Genomic DNA, 17456 nt, shown 5'->3' with positions numbered 1-17456 from the left:
TCTTCCCAGACCCTGAAGAGGGACAATGAAGAGAGGAGAGCAGGCACCATACTGTCCCTTCCACACCCATCCCTCAACAAGCTTGAGTTGTTTGGCAGACATCACTAATCAAGATTACACTGTCCTCCCCCACTGAGCCCAGGCCAAGCCTCCGATTTTCCACACAGCCTCTGGCAGCCACTCCTGACTGGTCAGGGTCGAGGCATCTTGCAATAGAGTTGCTAACACTGGTCTAGAATTTGAGACCTGCACATGAGGGGCTGATTTGTGGGTGCTGTGCGGGTGTGAGTAAGTCTGTGGGGAAACCTCTCCCTGCCAGATCCTGGAGGAAACACTCAGAAATGTGCTATGGACAGCGAAGGGACAGGAAAACCGTGTCACAGCAGAAATGATGAGGTGCCCTGGGGTTCTTTAGCCTGGAAATAACGGGGCTTGGGGGGACAGCGTGTGGCCTTATCGCTTCGGGAAGGAGAGCAAGTGGGATGCCATGGACAGAACCACAGAAAAACAGGAACCTCTTCCGTGTATTGAGCTGATGTTAAAGTCAGAGCAGTCCAAAGAGAAGCCTGTCTTGGGAGGTAGTAAGCTCCCCGTCCTTGGAGGTGTGCAAGAAGAAGGTGGAGAAGTCTTGGCAGGGATCTTGTGGAAGACATCCGAGTGGCAGTTCTGAGTGAGGAGAGGAGAACCAGATGATCTTGGGGGTTCCTTCCAGCCCTGGGGGCCAGGGAATTGGTGGAGTTGGTGGAGGAAAGGAGAGCAGTGTAGAAAACGGGCTGTGGTGTGTGTGCATGTGTGTGTGTTCCTGGGACTTAGAGAAAAGTGTGGGGAGGTGTCAGGGAGAGCAGGGAGGGCAGAGTCCAGAATTTTCTTAGCTGTGGAGGCGGGAAGAAGCAATTCCTGACCAGCTTGCCCGCTCTCTTCTGGGGAAACCAGGATGCAGAGGCCAGGGAGGGGTGTGAGCAGTAGGTCTGCTGGGACCAACAGAGCCTTGGAAGGAGTGACAGGCACCCTGGGGGTGTCGGGGTTCTTGTTCAGAACTGTCACGCACGTGCTGTGTGACTGTGGATGAGAAACTGCTCCTCTCTGGGCTTTCCAGATTATTTGCTCCAACAGACGGGGAAGCACGGACCCTACCGGCTGGGCCATCCTTGGATCCAGCATCTGCAGCCCACTCTTGGCCCCAGCCTGAGGCAGGGGCACGTCCATCCTCGGAGGACCGGGGACTCCACGTAGGTTCCAAGTCCTCAAGGGCATGGTGGCCAGATCCCCTTGGCGCCCCTGGGCCTTGCCAACTTCTCCACAATTTTCTTTTGCCTCCATCTTGCCTAAATCCTTATTACTTCCTTGGCACCAGATCCTGAAGCTGTGAGTTGAGGGCGCAGGCCCCGGGCCGCCACATCTGGCTGCAGCAAGGAGGGGGCCTGGCCCTGGTGTTGCTTTGGTCTCTAGTGCAGGCTGCATCCTGGGTTCAGGTGCCCGGGCCCCCGTGGAGAACCCCATGGCGCCCGTTCCGGAGTCCAGATGGGCTACATCAGTCCATATTCTTGCGTTCATTTTTTTTGTTAAAAAAATAGTTATTTTCCTCTGCCCCATTTCCTAGCCACTCATCATGGCCTCACCTCCTCCCCCGGGGCCAAGAGGGCAGGGGCGAGGGGGAAGGGAGGGCATTGGGTGCTGGGCAGTGGTGGGTGGGGTGAGTCTTCAATCTTCAGGCCACACCCTCTACTGGATGCCCCGGAAGAGGCACATGGCAAAGACCATGGCAAAAAGCTGCAAAGAAAGTAGGAGTTTGCTTGTCAGGCTGGGCTTGCAGCCCTCCAGGGGGCTGACCCTCCCCAACGAGAAGGGGCTGTCTGCTCTGGGACAGGAAGGGGGGTCCCCCATCACTCTTAGAACACTCCTGCTGCTGGTACTCCTGACACTGCCCTGGGGGCAAGCCCCACTTGCCAGTCACTGGTCCCCTTCATGCCGTGTAGTCATGAAAAGAAGGGGGCCTTGGACATGGGTTCAAATCCAGCTCCCTTATTTGCCAGCAGCAAACTTGGGCCAATACTCAGTTCCCTTCTCTGGGCCTGAGTATGTATCAAGAGTCTACCATGTGCCAGGCACGGTTCTAAGTGCTGTCTCAGAAGCATTTTCACAGACCAGGAAGTGAGACACAGGGAGGTCAGGTAACCCACCTAAGGTCACACAGCTACAAATGGAGGATCCAGGATTGAAGTCTAGGTATTCTGACTCCAGAGACCATGCTCCTAGCCCCTGCACTCGCCTCCTTCCAACTCACAGGAAGGAGGTGAGATTGAAGTCTAAGGCAATTAACGATGTAATGAGGCCTGTTATATAGTAGATGCTTAATTAGAAGTTACCAGGATTGTTACTAATAGACAAGGAAGATGCAGCCCTTCTCCAAGCTAGGAGCACAATCACTGAACACCTGTCTAAGGGCCCTGGGGTAATGGGGTGTGTAGAGACCCTGACTCAGAGATGCCCATTTCTTCAGACTGGCTGATGCCCCTGTGCCAGAGCTCTTGCAAAAGGTCCCCGAATCATTCTGCCTGGCACAGAGGCCACAGCTGGGCTTGCGGGCTGGGTGTGAGGGCAGTAGGTCAGGAACACAGGCATTGCTTAGCGAGCCCCTATTACACGCCAGGCACGTAGTCCCCGGCACCTGCAAGCCCCACCGTGCCCTAGGAGCAGGCTTATAGCACCATGCTGCAGATAAGGAAACTGTGGCTCGGGCATCCTGTGCGTGGGGCGAGGCAGAGCTGGAAGGTGAACTCTAGAAGCCCATGTTCTTCCTGCAGGGGACCCACGCCTGCGTTTTCCCAGGGGGTCTGGTACTGATTTGTGTTTCTTGTTCATTGTTTCTTCCTAGGAGAGGACTTGTTCACCTAGAACAGCGTTGGCACACAGTAGGGGCTCAATCGTTGCTTGACGAACGAATGAATGAATGACCCCTCCCTCTCCCCATCCTCAGTAGTCTCCACAAAACTGCTCTAAGCAGGGCTGTAGGACACAGTAAGAAGCTAAGCAAGGCCATGTTTATGGTGCCAGGTGGGAGGGGGAAGGCTGAGGATAGGGTGGTCTGACTTCATTTCCTGGCTGGCCGAAGACTGGCAGCCCCTTTCTTGAGATGGGCGGGCCTGGGCAAAGCCCTCTGTCCAACCTCCCAGGGCAGCGGGTTTGAGATCCGGGAGAGGGTGGTAGAAGGAAGGGAAGGGGGCAGCTCTGCCCTTTGGCCAAAGCGCCACCTAGTGGTGGCTCCAAGAGTCTGTGGCTGCCTTCCGTTTGAGGGGGCTCAGGGCCCTTCTGTCTTCACCTCTGGGGCTCAACGTGCGCTTGTGAGGTCCTCAAGGCCCCGCAGGCCCTGAACACCCCACAGAGAATGGGCCTGATCTAGAAGCACAGGCTGTAGGCCCTCCCTGAAATCAGCTGCGTTGAGCCTTCAGTCAGAGTTCACTCTGGACCGTGGGTAGGGGTGAGGGCAGCGACTCTCAGGGCCTGTCCATGCCCACCGCCCGCAGACTCGCTCAGATGTGTCCAGAGTCCCAGGGTGACTCGCAGGCAGCAGACAGGCACGGCTGGGCTTACCTGCCCATCGTCCCTGCAGTGGGGACCCACTGGGCCCTGGGTTAAGGACCTGGAGACGGAGGCAGGCTGGGGGTGCCGGCCATGGGGCATCTGCCTGAGACCCTGTGTAGGTGTCTGTCTTGCTTCTGAGGAGCCTCAGAAGCGGGGGCCTTTACTTACCTCGATGGCCAGCACCCCTATGGCGAGGGCTCCGGCCAGGTACACGTAAGTTTCGAAGGCGTTGAGGATCACCGTGTAACAGCCCTGGGAGGGAAGGACCAGAGGTAAAGCCATAGCCAGGAAGGAGGGACAGAGGTCAAGGGCCAGCCTCAGGACAGGGGTGTGAAGCCTGGGAACTGGCATGTGGCCCCAAAGCTCAGGCAGCAGCAGGCCGACCCTGTCACACCGCTGCTGGGACAGTTTGGAGGGGAGGAGCGGGGGAGGCAGGAGGCCCATAAGCTCAGCCACTCAGCAGCAATACACCAGAGACCCTCCTGCCCTCCAGCCCCTAAGGCGGGGCTGAAAACTGCCAGCCTGCCTGCTGCCGAATCAGCCACAGACCCGTTCTGTTTTGGTTGGAATATTGGGAAATTTCCCATAAATATCTGGGCTCCTTGCTTCTCTCATAAAATCAGAAGATCCAGCGAGGTAAGCCATCATTTCTACGTGGCAGTACCTGGGAACAGGTGCTCCCTGGGGAACCACAGTCGCCACCATCCCCTATTGTCCCACACCCACCCTCTCTACTCCTTCCCATTACCAGCCTGGCAGCTGGATTTTGGTTTGTAGCCTCTGCCCTAAGGAAACACAGCCCATTCTTCAAGACCCAGCACATATCTCACCTCCTCCAGGCAGCCTTCCAGGACCAGCCCAGCTCTCACAGGATCCCTTCTAAACGGATTGAATTCCTGTGCTATTACTGCTTTCTCAAGCAGTCCTCAGGAGGTACAGACTGAGATAGAGATGGACCCAGTAAGACAGAAAGAAAGAGAGGGATGGCATGCGAGCAAAGCCAGGAGCTGCCAGCACGTGACCTCAGCCCCATCCGACCCTGGGTGCCTCACATCTTGGTCATCTTCGTGTCCATGCTCCTTCCCCCGGCACCGTGCTGACCAGAGATTGATGCACGGTAGTTGCCTTGAATGAAATGTATTTTTAAAGGGGGAGAATTTTCTTTCATTTATGAGAAGCTGTATATTCTTTGGGCCCAGCCAGAGGACCTGCACGGGGAAGAGCCCCCGGGTGTGGGTGGGGATCATGCCTGGTCCCTGCTGGGTGACTCTGGCTGTTTCTGAGCTCTGTTGAGATTCTTGGGTGATTCTTGGGTGTTCACGCCCATTGTCAATCACCCAGAAGCCCCGCCTCATTGGCCGGAAGTGGAAATGACACGCCATGAGGCTGTGCCCAGGCGGGTGGATGGCAGGACATGATCTGGGCAGAGTGCCCCGGTGGATAGCATGAGACCCTCCTGCTGGAGGCTGATGGGGGCTAGGCAGGGAAGGCTCCCACAGGCCCCCCCTTTGAACACTCAGCAGCAAATAGATGTACCCAGATAAACAGACCCCTCCAGCACGATGTCCTGGATCCACAGTACTCTTGGGGCTGACGGTGGGTCAGAATCATCTGGGAGGTGGTTAACAATGCAGATGCCAAGGCCTCACCCCCAAGACTCTGGATCAGGGGGTCTGGTGTGGAGCCCAGGAACCTACGTCGTGAGCAGATGCCCCAGGTGATTTCTAATGCCTTTGCCACGGCCGGGCTTTGAGACACCACAGTCCCGGCAAGGACAGCAAGGAAAGAAGGTCTTAGCTGAACTCGGGCCTTGTCTCAGCAGTGCCACTGGGAGCCCAGCTAAGGGCTGTGTGATCGGAGCCCTAAGGGCGCCCTCCCACAGGCCAGCTGGTCAGGAGCCCAGAGTGGCTGGAGGCAACTTCAGAGCTGGCAGGGAAGCCCCATCCGCCTGGCCAGGCCAGGGCCATCCTGGATCCGCCTGCAGAGCCGTATCAGGGCAGGACTCAAACTGCCAACCCCCTTGGTCTGTTTAACTCTTTTTAAAGCATCAGAACCCCAACACGTAGAGCCATGGCAGCAGAAAGCTGGCCTGCTCTGGAGGGAAGGGAAGGGAGACAGGGAGGAGCGTGGGAGGGATGCTTCCGGCCTCCCGTCATCCCCTCTGGCTGCCACCTGCCTCCCGGGGCCGACGACAGCACCCACTGCTGCACACCACTCCTCTACCCCGACACTGGCTTTGTCGTGCAGTCTGGGGGCCTTCCAGACGAGAAGCACCAATGACCCGGGGAGAAGTGGTGGTTACACCAGCCGCTTGCTTACTGGGCAAACTGATAGGCGTCCCTCGTTTTACTGCATTTCATGGATATCGTGTTTTTTTAGAAATTGAAGGCTTGTGGCAACCCTGCGTTAAGCACGTTGTTGGCGCCATTTTTCCAACAGCATTTGCTCACTTCGTGTCTCTGTGTCACCTTTTGGTAATTCTCGCAGTATTTCAAACTTTTTCATTATTATTAGATGTGTTACAGGAATCTGTGATCAGTGATTTTTGACGTTACTACTACCTCTCACTGATGGCTCAGATGATGGTGAGCATTATTTTTTAGCAATAAAGCATTTTAAAATTACGGTATGCACACTGTCTTTTTAGACAGAAGGCTATTGCACGCTTAATAAAGTGTAGTGTAAACATAACTTTTATAGGCACTGGGAAACCAAAAAGTTCGTGTCCCTCTCTTTATCACGGTGGTCTGCAATGGAACCCGCAGAATCTCTGAGGGGGGCCTGTACTTACTTTTTCTAGGCCTCGCTTGCCCCATCCAGAAACTGGGGCTATGCAGGCTGACTACTTCATAGGATTGTGTGAGGATAAAATGAGATGCTGCAGACAAAGCCCGTTGAACAGGGTTGGCAGGGAGCCAGCCCTCGGTCCCGTTAGGACCGTGCTGTCTCTCTCTGTGCCCCTGGGTGGTGGGAAATGTCTGAGTGCAGAGTTGGGTGTGTGGGTTTACCCGCCATGGCCCTGGGGATCCGTGCACGAGACACACACACACACACACACACCCTGGGGATCCGTGCACAAGACACACACACATACACACACGCCCTGGGGATCCATGAACGAGAGACACACACACACACACACACATACACACACACACCCTGGGGATCCGTGCACGAGACACACACACACACACACACACACACACACACACACACACACCCCTATACTACAAGGGGACAGGAGGAGCAGTGAATCCCTTCCTGAACTTGAAGTTGATTTTATGTGCCTCACCCGGGCCGGTGGGTGGGAGCTGTCCCCAGAGGGAAGATGTCCCTGCTCCCCTCATCTGCTGCGGATGAGGTACCTCGGGCCTTAACTGCTCATCTGCCTTCTGTTGGGCTGTGGCACCAAAGACCCTTTGGGTCCCCGGGCTGAATCGAGCAGACCAGTTGGCTGATGGAGGCCCTGGTACTGAGACGCCCTCGGAGGGAGCAGTGAGGGCAGGGGGTGAACGGAAGATGCCGCCAACACTCAGCGAGTGTCCGCCCTGGCCGGAGCTCTGCTGTGGCCTCGCGTGCTTGTTCCAGCCCCTCAGGGAAGAGGAAAGAAGGGAGGGAGCAGCTGACTACGTGCTCAAGGTCACACCCAAGGAGGCAGCGAAGCCTATTTACACTGAGGGAGGTCCAAGCTCCCGGGAGCTGCATCAGGAAGCCTCGGTTCTCGCTCACCCAGGCGGGGTCCCTGGCTCAGGGCCCGGAGCTGCCTGCAGCCCGGGGTATCACCTCTTCCTCACCCTCAGGATGGATGCCCACCCCTTATCCTGACCCTGCCCAGCGAGACACTGCAGGGGACCATCTCTCCCCAGGCTACCACCACAGACTGTGAGTCCCCTAGCTGTGCCGCTGTCGCCAGCACCCATCCTCCATCTCTGCAGAGAGAGAACATCCTCCCACCCCTGGCTCCCGACCAGTCGCCCCCCTCCCAACCTAATCTGACAGAGGGCATCTAGGCCAGAGGTGCCGGCACGAAGGCCACCCACATTTATACGTCCAGCATGGACCTTCCCCCCAGCCCTCTAAGTCCAACTGTCCACTGGCTACCACTGCTTGGAGGCCCCAAAGGCACCTCACACTTAGCTTGCCTCAGACCAGATCTGAGATCTTCCCCCAAACCAGGACCTGTGGAGTCCCCCTCACCACTGCCTCATCCTGCCTTCCCCAAAGTCGGCCTACCACCATGTTACCTCCTGATTCATTTCTCAGATCCGTACACCTCTCTGCGTCTCCACTGCCACCATCCTGGTCTAACCCAGCATTGTTTCTCACTGGGACCAGTGTAAAAATCCATCCTGTTCACTCAGGTCCACCTCTAACCCCTGGTCGCTGAGCAGCCAGGGCGCCAACATGGCCACAACCCCACATAGAACTCGACGTGGGCTTCTTTGCTCTTCTAGCATCTTTGCCATGGGCCCGTCAGCACTGCATGGTCTGGCCCTTGCTGACACCCTCGCTTTGAGCTAGTCTTGCCTCATTCACTGTGCTCCAGACATACTGGCTTTCTCTTGGTCCCTGGAACACACCATGCTCCTTCCTACCCCAGGGCCTTTGAACAGGCTGCGCTCACTCTCTGGCTGGAGTGCTCTTCCCTCGTCAGGAGGATGAGCGTGTAGTACTCTATGTCTAGAGGAGACACAGCAGCACCCGTAGTCACAACCCACCAGGAAGCGGGTGGGGAGCACTGAGGATAAAGCAGAGAAACAGCGATGCTGTGGGGAGAGAACACTTAAGACCACCCTGACAAGTGGGAAAGATGGATGCTTTCCTCTTGGTGGTCACCATACTGGCCTGGAGTCAACGTCTAGCAAGATCACCATCTCCTGGCACACTCCCTGATATTTTTTTTTTTTTTTTCCAGCAGGGGAATACATTCTTGACTTGCCTGGGTGACTATTTTGACCCAGGGAAGGCTGAGGAATGAGCAGGAGAAGCTGCCATGGTGGATTCAACTCATACCAATGGAGGAGCCTGGTTATTCATCATGGATCACCTTTGGGGATTTCCTTATTTCTCTTCTTTGGCACTCAGTGATAAACAGGGCTGGTGGACTAACTCAACACCCATAGATGAGTGCACACTGCCTTAGCTCCTGACAGCCATATGACTGAGTCCTGGCCAGTGAGACCGAAGCAGAAGTCTGATGGGGGTTTCTGGGAAAGAAGCTGGTGCCACCTTCTTCCTGTCTTCAACATGGGTGGGATGTCTGGAGCCGTGGCAGCCATTTTGCCACCATGAAGTACTAAGCGCAAAGAAAGGCCACAAGGATCACAGAGACTAGGCCTTGATTGACATGATGGAGCCACTGATAAATAGGAGAAGCCACTGTCTTCCAGAATTCTTGCCATTTGCTCCAACCCTTTTAGTTTAGATTTTCAGTTACTTGGAATCAACCATGTTGTTCACTGACTCAGAACTGTGATGAGGATGTGAGGCAAATTCAGAAATGCATCCTGGGCTTCAGGGAAGTGGGCTTTGGAGAAAAATCAAATAGAAATAGTCCCTCCGCAGAGGCTTTTAAAAGGGAAGAATGCTCAGGAGGGATGCTAGTGTCTCAGAAAAGGAATCCCAGGAGTCAATCTCTGGGAATCCTCATGAGAAACAGGGGAAGAGTCATCGTAAAGAACTAATGTAGCCGCACAGGGACCTCTCTGATGAACTTCAATTTCAAAGCCATACCCAGGAGATGGAAGGAGGCATCATAATGGCGGATGAATCCAGAAATGGGAAGCATGTCAGGATGAAGCCCTAACAGAACAGGGCCCATGGGAAGCCTCCCTGAACACTTCACAAGTGGCCTTAGGATAGAAGCTCGGCAGTGGGCAGCAGGCAGTCCTAACGTAGAAGTTTGTTTGTCTTTGTCAACCCCCAGCTGTGCTGGCTGCTCTGCTCCATGGAGCTGTCAGTGTCCCAGGCGCCTTGATGCTCTGACATTCTAGGGGGCCACCCTCCTCTGCAAGGTTTGAGGTGGCTGTCACCATGGCTGTCACCAAGATGGCTGTCACCACCAGCCAGGGGTTGGGCGGGGGGGAGAAGGAGGGGCAGGCACAGTGCTTCCTCTTAAGGACATGACTCCGTGGCACAAATCACCTCTGCTCACCTCCCTTCAGCTAGAACTGGGTGATGTGGCTTAGCTGCAAGGGAGGCTGGAAAGGGGGGCTTTACCTGGTGGTCATGGGGTCTCTACACCTCCTCTTTCCAAGGAGGAGAAATGAACCGAGCATGGCAGCCAGCAGTCTCTGCCACTGTGTCGGGAATCTGAGGTCTGGAGCGTGTGTCTTGGCCAAGGTGACACAGCTGCTCACAGCCCAGGTCTGCCTGACATCACAGCCTGAAACATCCCCCCACGCCCTGCAGCCTCTCCTCACGGCTGAGACCTAACTCCTGGGGCGCTGCCCCTGCCCCCAGCTCACAGCAGCCTGATTCCAGGGCCTTTGTTTCTTTATTTAGGTCTCTTTCCCCCAGTGCAGGGAGGCCGGACCATAAGGGGTAGAGGAATGTGGCTTTGGGGCCTGATGTGTCCTTGGACATGACATGAGCAGGTGCAGGGGAGGAGGGTGCTGAGTTCACGAGGCGAAGCTGAGGCTGGAAAGAGTCTCATCAGACAGTCAGGGTCAGGCCGCAGCCCAACTCCCACCCCCTCTGCCCCCCGGGACTCTAAGAGGCCAGGCTTGAGCCTCGCCCCCGTCCCACCCCAGTCCCTTCTAGCCCATCATCCAGTTCTATTTTCTTTAGAGTAAAATTATTATTTCATGTGAAATTATGACTTGCTATGTGTTGGCTGCTTGCTTACCGTCTGCTTCCTTTAACCAGACTGTAAGCCCGGCAGGAGCAGGGGTCTTGTCTGCTGTCCCCTGCTGTGTCCCCTGCACCTGGCACTCTGCCATGAGAGCCTCATCAAAGGCCGAACAAGCGAGAGGTGTGGGGCTCAGGTCACCCTCATTCTCCCCCCACTGCTCTGCCTAGCCTGGTCTCACACACACCCCTGAGGCGTATGGGGACTGGTCAGTGGGAAGGGGATCAAGGTCTAGGGCACTGTCTGCCTCACAGAGGGGGCAAAGCAGGTGCCCTTGCAGCCCCCAGAGGTGGCGCACACAGGAAGGGAAAGGGCTTCTTCTGAGACCGAGATGAAGTCCTTGGGTTGTAAAAGAAGCCAAGAAGTCTAGGAGCTTCCCAGACTCTGGAGACGAAGGTCAGGGAAACCCTGCTCCTGTGGGATCCGGAGGTGCTCCCACATGGCAAAGGTGAGCTTCCCTCCAAATAAAATGCACAGCAGAGGAGGGGCCCCCACTGTGTCATTCTGTTTCTGGCTCCTGACACCTGCATTACCAGAAGCTCAGGGAGTGTTCTACCTGGAACACTGGAAAACTCCTAGTCACCCCTGAACCCCAACCAAAAGGCCCACTCCTCAATCAGTGCCTGATTGATTACTGATGTCTGTGCAGACATGCGAACAAGGCGGGCTCTGGAGGTCAGACACTGGCTGCACCGGGCATCAGGGCTCTGAATGCTCACGGCCATTGATGGACTGTCTGACATTCTCATCCTTTCCCCCTTTTGGTTGGATCTCAGGAGCACGCATGGAGCCTTCCTCAGCCCCCGTTCAGGAGTCCCATATCACAGCCAACATTTCCATGGGATTCCCTCAGTGCCTTCAGACCTTCAGGGCCCAAACTGTCACCCACCCAGCTCTGGCCACCCAAGCCCCGATGGACAGGCTTCCCCTGCCTGGGGGAGCGGGGCCTGGTACCTGCTTGTTCAGGAACAGGTCCCTTCCCAGGAGGCATTCCTCCCTGCTCAGCAAGACCCCGTCCCGACTCTGGGGTTCTCTCCGGCAGCAGGCCTCCGGCACCTCGTCACTGTCCAAAGTCAGGAGTCGGAAAACTGATGCAAACTTGAAGTCTTCAGGCCCGTTGACCCCACAGCAACCAAACTAGGAGGAGAGCAAAGAGAAGGGGGGATGGGAGCTGGACCCAGGTATGAGGGTGCAGAGACACACAGTCACTTCAAAGGCCACCGTGAAGCAGCGGGTGGGAGCAGAGTCAAGACCCAGGTGTGGGTTGGCTGCTCCTCCTGTGCAACCGTGGGAAGGTCACTCAGCTTCTCTGAGCCTCCAGCGTCCTCATCTGTAAAGTGAGGGTGGTGGTAACCATTCCTACCTCACCGGCACTTAGCACTCAATAAATAGTTGCTATGATTACTATCATCGATGACCGTTACAATTGCTCGAGGACTCAAGACAGGGAGAGCAAACAGGTTTCCTTCCGAGTCTGGACTGTGAGGCATGGGCAGCGGCTGCCAGCTGTGCGAATGAGGGTTCTGAGGCCCGGTCCGGGCTGGGTGGATCAGTGCCTGATTGATTACTGATGTCTGTGCAGACACGTGAACAAGGCGGGCTCTGGCGGCCAGACACTGGCTGCACTGGGCATCAGGGCTCTGAATGCTCCCAGCATCCCTGGGGCCACTCACTGTGATCATGACCGAGTTCCAGGTGGCAGAGAAGACGTCTGTGTCGTTGTTGCCCTGGTAGTGCTTGGTGAGCTCCTTGGTGAAGAATTCGCGGGTGAGCTGGAAGCAAAGGGAGGGGGCAGGCTGAGATCTACAGCAGCTTGATACAGCTCCCCTCCCTGGCCTCTCCAGTGACCTGCTCCGGGGGACGGAGGGGGAAGGCCTCAGCGTCCTGGTGCCAGTGACCCTCCTCCCAAGCAGCTAACTTGGGGCAGGCCCTCACCTCCAACCCCAGGACCTGTGGCCTCCCTGCATCATCAGATCCCCGACATGAAAACGCAGTCTACCCACACGGGCCTCGGCAAGCCTGACGCCTGGGCCACCTGGGAACCTCCACCGTCCCTGCAGCTCCTCCCAGAGGGAGGTCTGGTCCACAGTGGGGCGCTCGCCCCCTCATGCCGCCGCCACCCGCCGCCCTGAGCTGTTCCTCAGACAGAGCCAAGTGGATGCGCTGCGTCCCAGGCCCTGAAGAAGCCACCGTGTGAGAGGTAGGACCCTGCTCCCTACTGCAGGGAAGGGCGGGGACCCGGGTGGTTGGAGCCTCTGATAAGATGGTCTATAGGGGCAAGTTGCCCAGATTTCATACTTGCCAGGGCCTCGTCCAAGAGGGCTCTGTCCTGTTCTCCCGCATGGAACACATTCTGTGCTGGGGGGACAGACTTTTTTTTTTTGCAGTACGCGGGCCTCTCACTGCTGTGGCCTCTCCCGCTGCGGAGCACAGGCTCCAGATGCGCAGGCTCAGCGGCCGTGGCTCACGGGCCCAGCCGCTCAGCGGCATGTGGGATCTTCCCGGACCGGGATACGAACCCTGTCCCCTGCATCGGCAGGCGGACTCTCAACCACTGCGCCACCAGGGAAGCCCCAAGGGACAGCCTCTTTGACTATCCTCAGACTGTCAGATGACTACTGCTGGGCCACAGCTGGGCAAGGTGTGGAATGGAAGATTCTAGAACTAGGTGCGGGGTTGCACCAGATGCTTGGGAAGAGCAGAGACCCTTAAGGGCCCTCTGACTCTGACCTTCTGGAAAAGCCCTTGCAGAGAGAGGCTCACTGGGGTCTCTCTTTGGGCTGTGGGGCCTTGCTGGGCCGGTGGGTTGTGATTTGGGCTGGAACTACTGGATGAGAGGGCACTGACTCTGTGAGGCCCTCTGGGGAGGGAGGGGCTGGCCATGAATGGGGCCGGAGCACACGGGGCCCAGTACGTACGTTCTCCCTGAAGATGAAGGCCAAGATGGCCGCCGAGAGCTCCGCCAAGAAGATGATCAGGATGAACAGGAAGAACTGCAGAGAGAAGGCGGCAGGCCCGTGAGCCCCGAGGGCGGGGGGGGGGGGGGGGAAGGGGGCAGGTGACCGCTTGCCGAGGCACCCTTCCATAGGTCACACGATTGACACAATGTACTGATTCTGAGAGACTGAGGAACTTAACTGCCGTAAGCCAGACATTTTTCATAATAAACACACCAACAGTCCATCTTTGGAGCCAACAGGGTTGTCTCTCTCCCGGATCCTGTCTCTTCCAGTCACTTTATCCTCATCCCAGGAAGACCCCAGGTCATATACCCTCCCTGACTTTTCAGCGCTGACAGCAGCTGCCCCATAGAGGTCCCGAGGTTTCTCCAAACTCCTTGGTCTGAGGACTGCTTTCGGGGAGAGCTTGGGACGGAGAGTGAGATGATCCGTCCAGGATGCAGACATGAAACATCTCCTAGACCTGCCAAGGGCATTGTTTTGTTTTTTTCAATGTCCAAACCCAAGGAGAGCCCCTGGCTTAAACCGATCAGCCAGCACAAGGCGTGCGTTGTTCACTCCTTACCCACGGGGGCCGGGGGTGGGGGGGAGGTCTCGCTAGGTTCAAGCTCATGGTCTCTGGTCTCATAGAGGCTTGCCTGGCATCAGAACCCGACACCTGTCCCACGGTCTCTTTTCTGTTTAGCCCCCATTTCCACAGGGGAGGAAACAAGCCAGAGAAGGAGAAAAACTTTCCTTTCCAAAGGTGTGCAGCTCAAAAATTTGAGACCACATCCTGTCCTCTTAATCCAGCGCCTTTCAGAGCACCACGCTACCCCTTCTCTCTCTCTGCTGAAGAGCACAGTTCAGGGCTGGCCTGGAAGTGGCTCTTCTGAACCCTGGGGCTCTGGTTCCAGCAGGTCAGGGGCAGGCTTGCTGTAGTCAGCTGTGTGGGGTGACCTTGGACTGAGGTTGGGAGTCAGAGCTCCCTAACCAGAAAGGAGAGTGACAGAGGGACACCTGTATCCCCGGGCAGGCTGCCCCTGGCCACGATGCCCATCCCATCCCCCTCCACTTCCACAAGCTCGTCCTTGGGCTGAGAGGTATGTTCCCCACCTCTGCAGCCACTTACCCCTGTGACAGTGATGGAGGGCCCTGGCAGGGCTCCTGGCATCTCCATTTGGCTGGTGACAGACGGTCATCCAGTTCTCTTTCACATGGCCTCCATGGAGCCCCACCCCACCCTCTGCCCTTGCGGTGGAGTTGCTGGCTGTCCTCAGGCTGGCAAAGAGCGGCCTCGGAAATGGTTTCCACCCCAGCGACGTGACTGAGCTGTCTCTGCCTATCAACCTCGGCCTTAGACAGTTATAAACTATGGATGAGACAGAACTTGGGAACTCCACGTGCTCGTAACTCTGGGAGCCTGCGTGTGCTTTCCAGGGGACTTAGCACCGTGTCAGCGAGATGATGCAGGTGCAGCGCTGTGCACGAGGCTGGCACGATGTGAGCACAGCTCAGATGGTGGCTCAGAGCCAAGAGGAAGCATGGCCTTCCTGAAAAGGGCTGGCGTGGGCGATCTCCGGGAAAATAACAATAGCTACAATCTATGGGGTGCTTAACACCTAAGCACTGTGGCTCTTACATGGGTGATTTCATTGAACCCTCTGGGCAGCCTGGAGTAGCAGCTGCTGTTATCAACAACACCTCTGTTTTACTGATGGGGAAACTGGAACCCTGAGAGGGTAGAACTTGACCAAGCTGGCTCAGATGGGATAAACACAGGAACTCTGATTCCAGAACACAGCCTCCTAACACCATGTTATCCTGGAACCCAGAAGAGCCTCCAAATCTTAAGACTTTCAGATGGCCTGCAGGATCTCTTGGGGATCGACACCATTCCTTTTGCTTTCACATTTATCAAATGCTTATATGTGCCAGGAACAGAGTTAAACAAGATGCATATTTTCTTACTGAACTCTGATCACAACACTATGTCTGGGAAGGAGGTATTATTATCTTCATTTTACATACGAGGAACCTGAAGTTCAGAGAGGTTAAATAACTGACCCCAGGTCACACAGCCAGGAAGTGGCAGAGCAGGGATTAGAACAAGGTTTTTCTGACTCCAAAGCCCATGTTTTTACCCACACCTCTGAGACCACCTCCTCTCTGTTCCTTCATTCTAGGGCTGTTTATTGAGCACTTACGCTGTGCCAGGTACTGTGCTAGGTACTGGTAAACCAATACACATAAGGCAGATGTGGTCCCCATCCTCATGGAGTTTCCACTGAGCCAAGGTTCATGATTCATGAAATGAAATTCATGAGATGAAAAACATAAGATTCATGAGATGAAATTAAAGAATGAACCTGGTAACTCACTCATTGATGGGGAAAGCGGGCCTCCCCAGAGGAAGGGGGTCTGCAGATCTCCTGGCCATTGCTCCTGCCTGGAGCAGGTCTCCCCAAGCATGGGGACTGAGGGATAATATGAGTGTGTGAGTTTAAGTCACCTGAAGGAAAGTGCAGGGCTTTGGGGCCAACATCGGTAACAACGTCACTTCTGCTAACTTCTCCGGCGTGAAATAGTTTTCTCCTGCTTGACAGGGTTACTACTGGTTATTTGGAGGCGTTCGTCCTGGACCTGGCCACAGGGCTGATGCTTCCTGGGGCTTCGCCTAACCAGGGCCTTTCCCAGGGTTTGTTTGCCTTGAGTTAATCTGACCTCATCCCATTTGCCTAAGGACACATTTGCCAGTAATTCCTGAACTTACTGGACACATTTGCCAGTAATTCTTGGACTTACACTTATCACACTTTTAGGCTCAGAAAATTAATCAAGGGGTAAAAACTGCTCTTTTGCCTACTTGTGAGCATTTCCAGACTTTTCTAAGCCATCTGCCTACAGCATGTCAGCTTTTAGTTCTCGTTTCTGATAATATTTAGCAAATTTACCTACTTCATGAACAATTCAGCTCACTTATCACTTTTAAATTACACTCATCTCTTTTTGCTGTTCTCTTTTCCAATGTAACAGGTCTTGGTTATAAAATATTTTTAAAATGTGAATCTTTCAAAAAATGGGTTAAAAACATTCCTCGAACTAGTTATAGGTAAGCAACTAGGAAAAAGGGGATGCCACACAATCTCACCGATAGGCTGAAATTGTTCCATTGTACGTGAAAATGCTGTAAAACTGATCAACAGGAGTGTTTGGAAAATGTGTTTTTAGAAGAGTTGATCGTTAGCTGACATTAGACTCACTGTCTCCAGGGCTAAGGGTCACTGACACCCCTTGGGGTTTAGCCTCAGAGCGAGGCAGAGGGGTGCCCAGCTAACTCCTATCCCCAGGCCTCCTCTCTCTGCAAGCCTTTAAGCCACAGTTCCAGAGGTGACTAAAGTCACTCTCTCTTGGCTTCTCTCAAGGTAAGTCTTCCCTCCTTCCCTGAAGGGCAAGGAGGCGGCTCAGACATCTTAAAAGGATGCAGTGGCTGGGAGGGGTGAGACCTGGGGCCCCTCTTCGGCTGGAACCACCACACAGCTGAGTCCAGGTTGGAAGAGAAAGCAGATCTTCCTATGTTTCATGAATCTTTCTGAAAACCTTCCAGAAGCCGTGGTGGCCCTAGAAACACGCAAGCATGCACACCACACACACATACACTAGGTACAGGCACACACATGGAGAACCTGACATATTTTGCACATAATTTGCGGTGAGTTTGGATCACTTGAGTCCATTCCAGGTTAGGACCTCTGGAGCAGCCCTGGTCTGAGACAGCAGACCTGAGTCCGAGACTCCCCTGGCTTTGACCTGCACCGTGACCTCAGGGTTATGTGTGTTAGGGTTCTGAGAGAGACAGGGGAGGGGAGGGGAAGGGGAGAGCGGGGAGGAGAGGAGAAGGGGGAAAGGGAGCAGGGGAAGTAAAGAAAGAGGCAGGGAGAGGGGGCAGAGGCGGGCGGGGGAGGGGGAGTGGTCCAGGAGAAGGGGAAGGAAAGGCATTAGGCACAGAAACCAAGAGGAAGACAGAGGCCGAGAAAGAGCGAGAAAAGAAAGGGAGAAACACACATAATGAGACTGAAGAGAGA

General features: G+C 55.3%; 1 protein-coding gene across 1 annotated transcript in view; it reads right to left on the bottom strand.

The window, feature by feature from the left end:
* Positions 1 to 1284: 1284 nt before the first annotated feature.
* The window catches only part of TSPAN18 (tetraspanin 18), a 182225-nt gene continuing 166053 nt past the window's right edge, over positions 1285 to 17456 (bottom strand). Inside the window, exons 6-10 of the mRNA XM_082843937.1 lie at positions 13351 to 13425; positions 12106 to 12204; positions 11387 to 11569; positions 3751 to 3834; positions 1285 to 1770 (exon numbers count right to left, since the gene is read on the bottom strand). Coding sequence (XP_082700063.1) covers positions 1723 to 1770; positions 3751 to 3834; positions 11387 to 11569; positions 12106 to 12204; positions 13351 to 13425 — 489 coding nt within the window. The 3' untranslated portion in view covers positions 1285 to 1722. The remainder of the gene's footprint in view (positions 1771 to 3750; positions 3835 to 11386; positions 11570 to 12105; positions 12205 to 13350; positions 13426 to 17456) is intronic.

This window comes from Leucopleurus acutus (assembly GCF_964270905.1).
Source record: "Leucopleurus acutus genome assembly, chromosome: 8".
NCBI classification, from domain to species: Eukaryota; Metazoa; Chordata; class Mammalia; order Artiodactyla; family Delphinidae; genus Leucopleurus; species Leucopleurus acutus.
This window is presented reverse-complemented; position numbering and strand designations above follow the sequence as displayed.